The 12620-nt window shown below is 37.5% G+C and overlaps 1 protein-coding gene across 1 annotated transcript in view; it reads left to right on the plus strand.

Moving 5' to 3' along the window:
• Window positions 1-12620, plus strand: part of pex5la (peroxisomal biogenesis factor 5-like a) — a 95571-nt gene that overhangs the window by 68219 nt on the left and 14732 nt on the right. The window contains exons 7-9 of the mRNA XM_068319261.1: window positions 502-595; window positions 891-920; window positions 2649-2744. Of these exons, the coding sequence (XP_068175362.1) occupies window positions 502-595; window positions 891-920; window positions 2649-2744 (220 nt within the window). The remainder of the gene's footprint in view (window positions 1-501; window positions 596-890; window positions 921-2648; window positions 2745-12620) is intronic.

Here is a 12620-nt window from a genome sequence, read left to right on the forward strand (position 1 = left end):
GAATGTTTTCAGTGGCAAATAAATGACATCCACATTGGGCAATTCCACATGTCCGGATTTACATTCTGCACCTAAACGATGGTTGAGGTAACATTATGCGTCTGATGTTGTTATCTGTTGGCCAATGTCTAGGGGTCTGCATCCAGTAACACATGTTGCACTATTGTGTTTACTCAACTTAAATCTTATGAGATTATGGGTGATTCTGATGAAAGTAAAAGTGAGAGAGAACATTATCTGAACTATGAATTAGATTCCATGTTTTCCAAAGCTCATAATGTAGTTTGTCCACCGTCTGATTGAGGGTTGCATGATGTCCCTGAATTTAGGGTCAGCAAAATTCCCCAATGTTGGCGTTCTCTTTTAAATTGGCTAACAGATGAATTTGTACATTTTTTATACTGTTCCTCATACATTATGAAAATACTGTAGTCTGATATATTTCAGCCTTATAAAACTGAGTCTGCATCACACAAACCACCTGTCTCACTTGTGCTGTAGGTCCATAGACTGTAAAACCCAATTAGAGCCATCAAATAAGAACTCCTTGGATGGAAATGCCAAAGTTGAGCCGGAGTCTGCACTCGCATCTCAAGTAAGTGCTCGGTATGACTTAAGAATGCACTAATCATCATCATGTCTACACTGTCTGTACTTGAAATTTACATTTTTTGAATGCCGCACATCTCTTCTGATACTTAAGCCTCGATAATAATGTCATGTTTATTGCTTTATTATTATGAAATGATTAATAAATCTTGGTCATCTTGCAACTGCATGTTGGTATATGGTAATGTGGCCCAAATACCAATATTTCTAATAAGACAAACACTGTTGTCTGACTGTTTACCAGTTAGTTTGTCCTAACACCTACAATTCTTCTATTTCAGCTCAACAGACAGTATATTAGTGGAAGACATGTAAGCCTCCCTATGCATCCTTTCATGTAACATTGAAAGACTTCTACATTTGCACCAGAAAAAAGCATCACTCCACCTCATCAAATTTGGCTAAAGAAGACAAAAAAAAAACCAGCAGTGTATAAACCAAAATGCACCTTTCAGGAAATCCATAATGTTGGTAGTGAGATCGCTCCTTTGTGGTGCTATAAGGTCCAAATGTCAAGTGCTTTCCTCCTGAGTTGATGTCTTTATGTAGGCCTGCATAAGGTGTCATGTTTCCAGATGCCATTATTAGATTAATAGCCTATGCATTATTCAGCAGCCTCACTCTGAGCCCATTAGTACTGATCTCACCAAGCAGCTAAACATACATCACCTTTTCAGTACTGTGATAAATAATAGATTTGGGATTAAAGATAAATCCCCAAGATGGAGACTGCATTTGTTTTGTTTAGGAGTTCTGTTGTAGTTGACGGTTACTGCGATGAACACACACACACACAAAAAACAAAATCTGCGTGCAAAGAAAGGAGATGTGTGGTGTTAGATGTCTGAATACCCAAAAACAATATGTGAAAACAGGTAATTGTGCAGTGTTAGATACTAGTTTGGCCTAACCAATACAGGCCAGCGTAATGAAAGCCCAGCAGCAGGCTGGACAAAACCGAGCCCTAATGGGGCCTGAGCATCATGATTTGAGGCATTTTTTCATCCAAGCAGATAGAGCAGCTGAACATAGCTGTGACATTAAATAGTTAACAATGATGTTGGATTTTCTGCATAATCCACAGACTGACGTTAACAGAGCAACAGGCCAACTGATTAATACACACAGGAGTACACAGCAGTAAACTACATAAAAGTGGTTGTCCCTGCATCTTTAATGATAACTTACATCAGTATTTAATGATAATCTAAATCAATGTGTAGAAGGAAGCTTTCTTTGCCTCTGAAACACTGACATCATGCACTGACATGTTCTCACATCTGGACTGGAAATCACTGTGAAATATATCAGTGACGTCACAAACACACCAAAATCTGTTGTAAATCACACAATGATGGTTTTGGTCGGGTGGATTTTTCCTTCAAGATTACCAACGAAAGTAGTTTCATCACATCAAACAACAAAAACTAGTCAGTGACCAGCAATTTATTCTCAGGTCCTTGGATTTCATACAATTATTTCAATTACAGTAAATCTAGTACCACAACACATCTGAGCATGTAGGAGTATTAGAAAATCATGAACCCCTCATGGCTAAAGGTGTACGTGCAATGTGGAATCATGTCAACAACACTGCACTCTCATAATGCAAAACCGTATGCGTATAATTGGTTGATTTTCATTTTCACAGCAAGTGGAGAAATATGCTGGTTTGTAAGTAAGAAGCTATCAGCACAGTTTAGTTTGATGCATGTGCAGATACAAGATAATAGAGAGGAGGTTTTGGGGGTTGGGGGGTTGAAACTGAGAGGGGCCAGATGAGGAGCATGAACGTCAACTGAGGGGTGGGGTGAGGTGCTGTCAGGAGTGATTCTGCTGGCCTTCCTAAGCATGTCAGAGGCTTTGTCAAGGCAGGGATATTTACTCGGTCCTGAGGAAACAGAGACGGCTGACCCTGCACACTCTCTCTGCCTGTTCTCCCTGCGGCTGATATGTGATGTGTGTGTGATGTGGTATGCAATGTATTTTTGTGTGTGTACTTGTATCAATGATGCCGCGCGTGTGTGTGCGTGTAACAGGCTCGTCTAAGCAAGGAGCAGCGGTGGGGCAGCACCCTCCTGTCCAGACATCAGTCCCTGGAGGAGGAGTTTGAGCGAGCCAAGGCTGCTGTCGAGGTAAGCAGAGTGCTGCTTAGTGCCTTCCGTCTGTCTCCTGACAGGAGTCATCTCCACCGCTGACTTTTACCAAGATTCAACAGGAAAGGCCACGTTTGTGCTTCATTATCAAACAGAAGGTTTTTTGTCTCCTCTGTGCACTGTCCTCATCAGCTCAAGCATTCTTATATGAATCAAACCTTAGCCCTACTTGTACTTGGCTTTTAGTTAACCACAACCACCTAACTATTTTCATCTTTGAAACATGTAACCATCATTTCTTCAAGCACTGTGGTTAAACTGATAATCTCATCGTGATCTGTCCCGAGTCAAGGAAAGGATTAGGGTGAGTCTCCTTCACCTCCTCCTGAACTCAGCAAGGCTAATACGGGAACTTGTGTTGTTACAGATATTGTACTTCCAGATGTGACCCTATGTCCTGGTAGATAGAGAGTACAAGAATGTTTTCGATTGGGATTGGTATTAGGATTCAACACACACCTTTCACCTTTAACTTCAAACAGACATCCCATTATGACCTGCTCTGCTGTAATATGTACTGTATGTATGTATTTCGTTGTGTTTTCAGACTCTTCAAGGCTCTTCCACTTCATGTTCAGTCTTGAAATGCATAATCAACAAAAGGCTTAACAAAGAGTAGCCACATCCCTAAATTCTTTAATACGAGGCAATGACATTGAGACAGAATGCCAAAGCCAATGCATAAAACGAGACTGTCACACATGGACTATGTTGACATGTAACATTGGTGATTTATCATAATATTATTCTTTGCTTTGGTTGATTGCTTTTTCTGCAGAAAAATCTAACAAAATCCCAGCCATTAAATCATTCCTTAAATGAACGAGAAAGGGGTAGAAAATTCACTGAGAGAAGATTCAATAGAAGGAGAAAATGATCAAACATCAGTGTTCAAGTTTCTTATAATCCTTTATATTTATAATGTAGAACAAAATAAGATTTATTCAGAAACAAGAATCAGAACTACGCTGATGGAACAATGTATCTCTATCAGAGGTCAAAGAAACCAAAGAACCTAGAACACATATCATATTAAAAAAAATTAAAAATAAGTAAATAGTATGAATCAAAAACATGTCCTGTGTTAAGCTGATTTAAATGACAATAGATATTACATGCAGGTTGGACTGTAATGTGAAAAAGTTACAACACCTTATTAAATAATCAGCTCTTGATTAAGAAATGTTTGGATATCAATGTCCAAACTTGTTTTTATTCACTTCGGGAAGTGATTTAATTACAACAAAAAGCAACAAAAATTAACCTTGTTTTACTCAAACAAAAGATATGAACAAAAAATGGTTAAAATCACGCACATTCTGAAGGAGTTTTAAGCTATTTAAACTGCAGACATTTAGTTTGGTGTGCCCCTGACAGTTGATAGTTGGCACCATGGTGGGGTCCAAAGAGCTGCCTGATACCCTCAGAAAGAAGATTGTGGCTGCTTATCTGCTAAGGGATTTAAAAAGATTTGACAGCAGCCATTCCACCAATCCGAAAAATCGTTTGCGAGTGGAGGACATTCAATACAGCTGCCACCTTGCCCAAGTTTGGTCATCCAAGCAATTTCACCCTCAGGACAGATTGCAAGATGCTAAAAGAAGTCATCAAAAATCCTAAATTGTCATCACAGGATCTACAGCATGCTACTGTCAATGTGAAAGTGCATGACTTTACTAACAGAAAGACGACACATTTGACTTTCATGGGAGGTGTGCATGGAGGAAACCTTGATTATCTAAGAAAAACATGACTATCTAGACTATCATCAGGTTGATCAGCCAAAGACTTTAAGCAAGCATCTCGTTGTGTTCTGTGCTAGAAGATTCCTTTTGCTTCCTGCATGTACCTTGTACCGACTGTGAGGTATGGAGGTAGCAGTGTCAGGGTTTGGGAATGCTTTGATGTAGCAGGACATGGCCAGCTCCCCATCATAGAATCAATGATGAATTCTACTGTGTATCAGAGGTTGCTTGAGGAACATGTGAAACCACCTGTAGAAAAAAAATAAAGTTGAAGCGGACCTCGACCCTGCAACATGACAGTGACCCAAAGCATACCAGCAAATTCACCAAAGACTGGCTTAAAAATAATAAGTGGAGATTCCTGGAATGGCCAAGTCAAAGCCTGGATATTAATGCCATTGAGATGCTGCGTGGTGACTTGAAACGAGTTCTAAATGCATGAAACCCTTCAAAAATCTCACAGCTGAACTTTCTCCAGATGGACTGGTTGATGGCTACAAGAAGCATTTTATTGAAGTTATTTCAGCAAAGGGGGCCAACAGTAGTTATTACAGGGTAACTGAGTCCTTCATTTTCCAACCTCTTCTTCTCCTTCGTGGGTTATGAAGGTTGCAGGAGCCTATCCCAGCAGACTAATGGGCGACAGGTGGGAAGACACTCCAGACAAGCCGCCAGTGCATTGGGCTTTTTCCTCCATTAAAATACGCATTTTTGTTCATATCTTATGTTTGTTGAGTAATGGTAACATTTCTGAATAAACAGCTGATTATTAAATGGAGTGTCCTAAATTTTCACATAACTGTATACTGTATATATATTTTGTGTGTGAAGTAGAACCTTTAATGATCTCCCTGGGGAAATAATTTTTCCACTGTATATTCACACTCATATATATATATATATATATATATATATATATATATATATATATATATATATATATATATATATATATATATATATATATATATATATATATATATATATATATATATATATATATATATATATATATCCAGCTGAGTGGAGACCTCGGGGCAGGCCCAGGACCAGGTGGAGGGATCATATCTCAACACTGGCCTGGAAACACCTTGGATGTAGCCTTGGAAAGGAAAGTTTGGGGCTCCCTGTTTAAGCTGCTACCCCTGAGACCCGACTACAGATAAGCGGTGGAAGATGGATGGATGGATGGATGGATGGATGGATCTTCGATCGAGTTCTTATGTCCAGGAGCTCTGATGGAAATAGTCAGCCAGTTTGGTTTCCACTGCCAGTGTTAAATCTGTCAATGATCATTTCCTTTTAAGTAGCTATGCATATGCATGATCATTTATACTGATAAGCATATTAAATCAGCACACTGCCTTTCTTCCAATTCATTTAATTAGATAAAGCAGCGAACTGTAAGAAAATTAGGACCCGCAGAGGGAGTAGACAAGGAATTAGGCTCCCATATACAATCTATTTTACTGAGCTGGCACTGAGGAGAACATGTAGGTTTTATTACTTTCAAATAAAAATCCTTTAAAGGAAAGATGAAATGACAAAAGGGTAGAAAAGGGAACTCAGCTTTGAATTCATTTACAAAGAGGCTGATAAAGACATAATTTCAGAGTAGGTAAGTGATTGTCTGTGTCCCATGAGAACACGGCAATTACTCCAAGCTGACAATGTAATGCTTTTATTAAAGAACCAGTTAAACAGCTGCAGGGCAAATTATGGCTTCAATGAACAGTGTTTTTGTGATAGGACATGACAAAGCTCTTGCATAGAGGCAATAAAGGCATCTTGTTTGATTGAAAATGCATCTAGATAAGTTCACATTTATCTTGCATTTAATTCTGTCTGGCAGTTCCGGGTGAAAAATTACTAAGGCAGTGTAGTTGTCAAGAAGTTTGACATGCAGGCTTGTGAAAAGGTCAGTGGCTTTAATCCGTAGACCTGCTGGAGAAATGAAGATGGGGTTTTAAAAATGCACTCTTGCTTCCCTCAATAGCTTCCATCCAGTGTGCCTTAGAGCAGACAACAGGACAAACCTTTCTCCACTGGCATTGCAAAGTTTCCAGTCTGAAACTAGGGGATGCACTTGATATCTACTAAAGGACCACAATCATATATTAAACTTTACTTAAATTATCCCTACAAGGAAGTTCAGTTAGTCAGTCATGCATAGAGGGGTGATTATAGCACGAACATGACAACAATGCAGAAAATATAGCAAGAAAAATAACAGATTTGTCAAAACAATGGAATCAAAGAAAAGTGTTTCCTCTTCCACTCTGGGTGTGAAAGTTTATTATTTTAGTTAAAAAGAACCTTAGGCTTTCTGTCTTGTTTTTGTCTGTTTTGTTTTTTGGTTCAGTTCATTTAGAATGACAACAAAAAAAAGTGCTTCTGAAAAATATGGCATTTAGGCCAGAGTGAGTTAAACGTATTAGCATTCTCAATTTCAAAAATTTAGCACTGATGCTTGACTGGTTCATAAAGTAAAGATAGCAGCAGATTTAATTCAGAACATAACATTCTGTGATGCATCCTCTTGTATTGTCTGAATTAGTTTACAGGTTACGCTACAATAGCACCCATACTGGTGGCCCTTACAAAATCGTCATAGCAACACAACAGCTGAACAAAGGGATCGACTGATTAATTACAACCAAGAAATGCAAATTCCAACAAGTGGAATCATTTTATGTATTATTGGAAAAATAATGACATGAATACTATGTTAATAAAGGTTCATTTGACTTAATTATGACCTTTCAAGTGCTACTGAACCACTTTAGAAAACATGTCAGCTTATTTAATGTTCATCAAACCTGCTGTATTTTATGTACAGGTAGTCCTCAATACGCAAACATAATTGGTTTGGAGAGTTTTTTTGTAAGTTGAATTGTTTGTAAGTTGTTACTTATTAAATTTCAATCAATAATCTCCATTTGAGATCATTTAAATGCCATTACTACTCTAAATATAAAAGTACTATTCCCTAAGAAACAATTACAGGACATACAAACAACATGTAAAATAAAACACTGAAGTACGCAATGCAACTTTTACATCTCTTCCTATGCTGAATACATTTTATCATCGAAGATGCAGGGGCTAAGTCAAGCTTAAGGCTACACAGGTATTTCACTGCAATTAAGCAATGGTGAGCTAATGTAATTCCTGGTAATCAAAAGTGTGACATGCCACTTTGTTTGATTACATAGGTTTATTTATATTGAATTTCTCAGATAACTTGACATCAAATAGCAAAACATTCAGAGTACAGTGTTCAGTGATCAAAAAACTGTTAATGCTTCTGGGCAGAAACCTAACCTGAAAGGATTGGTTCCTACACCATTTAGTTCCTGCAGAGGGACTTCTTGACGACTAAAAGAACACAGAATAAAATAAAATACAGGTACAGGTCGTTTAAGTCGTTCTTGATTATATGTCGGTTAAAAAAAAAAAATCAAGTTAACGTAATTTCATATGTTAGACTCTTGAAATCACTAGAAAACCTTTGAAAGTACGTAATATCATGTTACTGTACAATGAATAAGAATAAAAACATGTAATTTTAAAATATGTATGTACTGTATAGTTCCAATATCTAAAGTTTAGCGTCACTCATAATCCATGTGATTTCTTTGAATTCAGGTTAGTATACAGTAAGATTTTACTCCTTATAATTTAATCCTTTTTACTGAGATTTAAATGTTCAATATTACACCAAGAGTTAAAAGAAGAAGAAAATACTTCAAGGACTCTTGACCAGTTTTTAAACGCATCCAACAACAACAGGTGTTCATGTTACTGCACCATGTAGCACGTAGCATGTAGCTTACCTTTAGAGTGAAGCCTTTGCTTTATCATCCATAATACACAGTAAAGTATCCAAGGTGTGAAGCCAGGCATGAGATGCTTGCAGAGACAATAACAATTGAGAACAGAATCTTTACATCAAAAATGGATAAAGTTTTAGTTTAGCCTCTAATTACCAGGTAACATAAAATACTACTACTGTCATTATATGTTTAACAGTCAGTCATACAAAAGTAGGACTGCAGCGACCGTGGGTGTTCTTATCACTGACGTACATGTAATAGGTGATCACAGTGCTGTCAGCTGACGTTTATTTTATATTATCTTTTGAGTGACATTATCATGAGGCCAACTTCCTGTTTTTGTTTCACTGACTGAGGACTTGGCCTGTGGGCGTCTCATTAAACACAGGCTGGCCCTGTTCTGCAGATGAAGAGGGGATTGTTTCATTTTCAGGTTGTTCTATGTCAGTGGTAAATAATGAGACTTATGTAATCTTAGCTTGAGGTTGAGTGTCAAATGAACACAGCTCAAGCTGGCATAAACATTTCAAGTTAAGATACCACTGGAGAAGCATTATTATTGAGATCTAAATGTTTAATAATACACCAAAAATTTAAAACACTGGAACTAATAGAAATTCGAAATTCCTGATTTTCAACAAATGAGAGTCTAAACAATGGGGGTTTTTTTCAGGACAAACAGATTCAAAACACTGCTTGGTATTCTTGGTTTTGGCTTCATGGTTGCTTTTAACTAACAGGCTTCAGGCCAACATTACTCTTTGTACTATAGTTCACTAGAAATTATTTCACACTTTCAAAACAGAATCATCAACACATTTTTACCAATATTTTTTTTCATGTTATATCCAAACATAACAATTATCAATTATCAGTATCTGATAGTTACTTTATTCATATCTTTTTTTTTTAGCAGAAGAGTTGTGTGTTTTTTTACAATCTATCATATCTATCTATCATATATTTACAATATATCCTGGTCAGGTTACATTTTAGTATTTTTGCTAAATTAATTCTTTGCACCAGTCGTTTTCAGGAGGATCAATTTCTGTATCTTAGCTGACCTAGCATGAACTACTACCTTGCAAATTATTTTCCTGGCAGAAAAAAATTATTTCCAATGTATTTTTTACCCTACTACTACTGAAAAACGACTAAATGGATTTTACAGGCAAAATATAAATATATTTTTTTTCTACAATTGGCTGACACCAGCGGCAGAGGGTATTTTGTTAGCTCTATAGGAACTGCCATGATTATCTATACTGACATTAATATATTCTTGAAGTAACTAATGAATCCCCAGCTCTCCTCCAATCCAGTTTCCAAACACCACTGACAAAATTGGCAGCAGGAAATACTCTGGATTCAATCCAATTCACATAACATGTCATTAGAGCTACTGAAATTATAGCACAGCTCCACTGATATGCAGGATAATATTTACTTTGCTGTGTGTTTATCTTGTTCTGCATAATTAAACCACCAACGTCAATGTGAAAATACATTATCCTTCACAATATAACAAAAAAAAAGATTAAATTTCCTATAACTTAAAAATGTGGTACTCCAGTTCCAGTTCCATTAGCAATGTTTTCTCAACTGCAGTGCAGTCAGGAGGCAGACACATCACTGTCTGGCACACTAATAATGAGATGATTGATAGGTCACAGTGCAAATACAGACCCACAGCATGAAGAGAAATAATGAAAAAATCACTAGAGTGTATTATGTAAATACACTTAACGGCTGGAGCCCGAGAATCATCCACATGAGCATAAATGTGAAGAATGCACGAGCAACGCTTGACTAACAATTTTGCTGTAAGGCTATTAGTTTGTCACATAACTATTCTTTGCAAAGAATCCTGCAGGAATGGTGATGTAAAGTAACTAATGTATGTACATTAAACTATGTAGTGTACTTACAGTAAACAAGATGTTCTTTGTACTTCACCTGTTTAATTTTTTTCCCCCTTATACTCCACACACTCACTAGATAAGCTGTCAATTTTAGGTCTCTTGAACCATGATTTAGGAAGATATGAGTGAACCAAATCCAGCGACTCACTCGTGCATTTTTAGGCATCATTAAACAAGAAATTAACAGTCACAATTTGCAGTCAAGATACCCAATTTCTATTTCACCAGATTATTTACATCACCAGCTGTCATGTAGCAAGTCCATAAAGAACTTCCTCCTCACGCAGCTGACAGTAGGTAATCACCTTGAGGCAATTTATCTGAGAGTCAGCACCCTGCAATTACTTGCCACCTCTCATCAACAGGGGTTATGCTGTGGCCTCCGTGCCAATCACCAGCCTCTAGGATGTGGAGATGAAAATGCCTTTGGCACAGACACACACGCATTCTTACAAAAGATCTTGTTGACCCTGCTACCCGCTGTAGTGGCTCTACATACACGACACATACTTAATGTATACAGTACTGTAATGTTTTGATTAGTTTCTGCCTATGGAGGACTTATTAAGTTACATGAGGCTATTCTGCTCTGTTTGGCATGATTCCTCCCTGTTTGCACTGCCTCCGACAGGAAGACAGCTAAGAGTCATGGACTCAACCAAATGGTGGAAAAACACTTGTCTGACAATTAATTCAAGTTAAACATGATCAACATGCATGCTATTCACTGCATCTTTAGCAGCAATGCAAACAAGAATAAATAAAATGTTTTTTGTCATGTCAGCAAAAGTGAACCAACTTTGACCCGCTCTGAATGTGTGAGACATCGGTTCGTGCCAACATGTTTGCAGTGTTCTGTTTCTTCAACTGTGGCACATGGCAAGTCAACATGTCACCAAATCACCAAATCAGCAGTGGCAAAAATATCCTTGGTGCACCCCGGGGGAAATGCAGGTTCAGTGGTGCAATAATGTGTTGTGCCTGCCATAACAACACAGAAATGGAGCCCCGAGAGTCTGCACCCATGGTAATGGTTCTGTAAGGCTGAACGTTGGCACAGTGGTGCTTTGAGATATAGGCTAACATGAAAACAATATGCTCACAGTGACAGCATTAACATGCTGATAGTCACAATCTTGAACTAGCATTTGCTATTTTGCCACAAAAAAACACAAAATGAGGTTTATTGGGAAATCAGGAAGATCTGAGGTCATGAACAAAAGCGTCTTGACCAAATGGTGGTACTATATCAAAAGTAGGAAGTTACAAAAACATGAGTTGTTGTATCAGATTTCATGGCAAGCCATTCAACATCTCTTTGACATATTCATAAATTTAAAAAAATTAAAAATCAATGAAAGGTTTCTATATACTGTATGTGCTGTATTCAGTTGAATATGTCAGCATTCATAAGATAACTTTTTGGAATCAGTCATGAATAAATCTGTTTGATAATCTGTTTAGACAAAATAAAAACTCAGTTACATAAAGGTTTATGGAATAGAAAGTGAAAGAGCATTGACGTGGTATTATGTAGCCAAATTCAGATTCATTAATTCAAGCCAGATGATGGTGTCGCCTGCGGCTAGTTTAAGAATATAGGGCAAGCTGTCTGTTAACAGCCAAACAGCAGCTCATGATTCAATTAGTTCAGACCATAGTTTTGACTGCAGTAAAGAAAGGATCACCTCTAAAATGTATTTGGGGACAATTCAATCTGACATGAGTATGAAATATTTATTATCACAACAGCAGAACATAAAATACTTTTGGCTTGGCATCTGACTTTTGGCCTTAATCACTCCCCACAGATATGTTCACATAGAGGCAGTGTGGAATGATGAGCAAACATAATGAACTGCACCCAACACTGCACATTTGGAGTCTGATGGTGGAACTATTGAAAGGAGTAAAACCCCTGAGGTTGGAGGTGAAAGCAGAAGTAAAGACATCCTGTACTGTGCATTTGTTTGTGTTAGTGTGAACTGGCAAGTTTTCTGAAAGCTGCAAACCTGCACGTTAAAGACATTTCAATTCCTGGTGAATTAGTTGGTCTGAATAAGACTTTAAATAGTTTGATTGAAATCTCTTGATTTAATTATTTTTTTGAACAGGCTCAATCTGTTTCAACCCCTCTTGGCTTCATCTGATAAACATTGTTGTTGCTGTCAAAGAGAGCAGATAAAAGCATCTTTAATCCTCTTTCTATGACAAAAATTGGGGATGGTTCTGCTTTTAGCTGCCCTCCTGAAGCTCGTGTTTTAAGCATCAGCTTTCAAAAGTACTGCTTGTGTTTCATCAGAGTCGTCCATTTTTGGACTGCAGCGTGACAGTGGCTTGACACATAATATT

This window comes from Antennarius striatus, chromosome 7 (assembly GCF_040054535.1).
Source record: "Antennarius striatus isolate MH-2024 chromosome 7, ASM4005453v1, whole genome shotgun sequence".
Taxonomy (NCBI): domain Eukaryota; kingdom Metazoa; phylum Chordata; class Actinopteri; order Lophiiformes; family Antennariidae; genus Antennarius; species Antennarius striatus.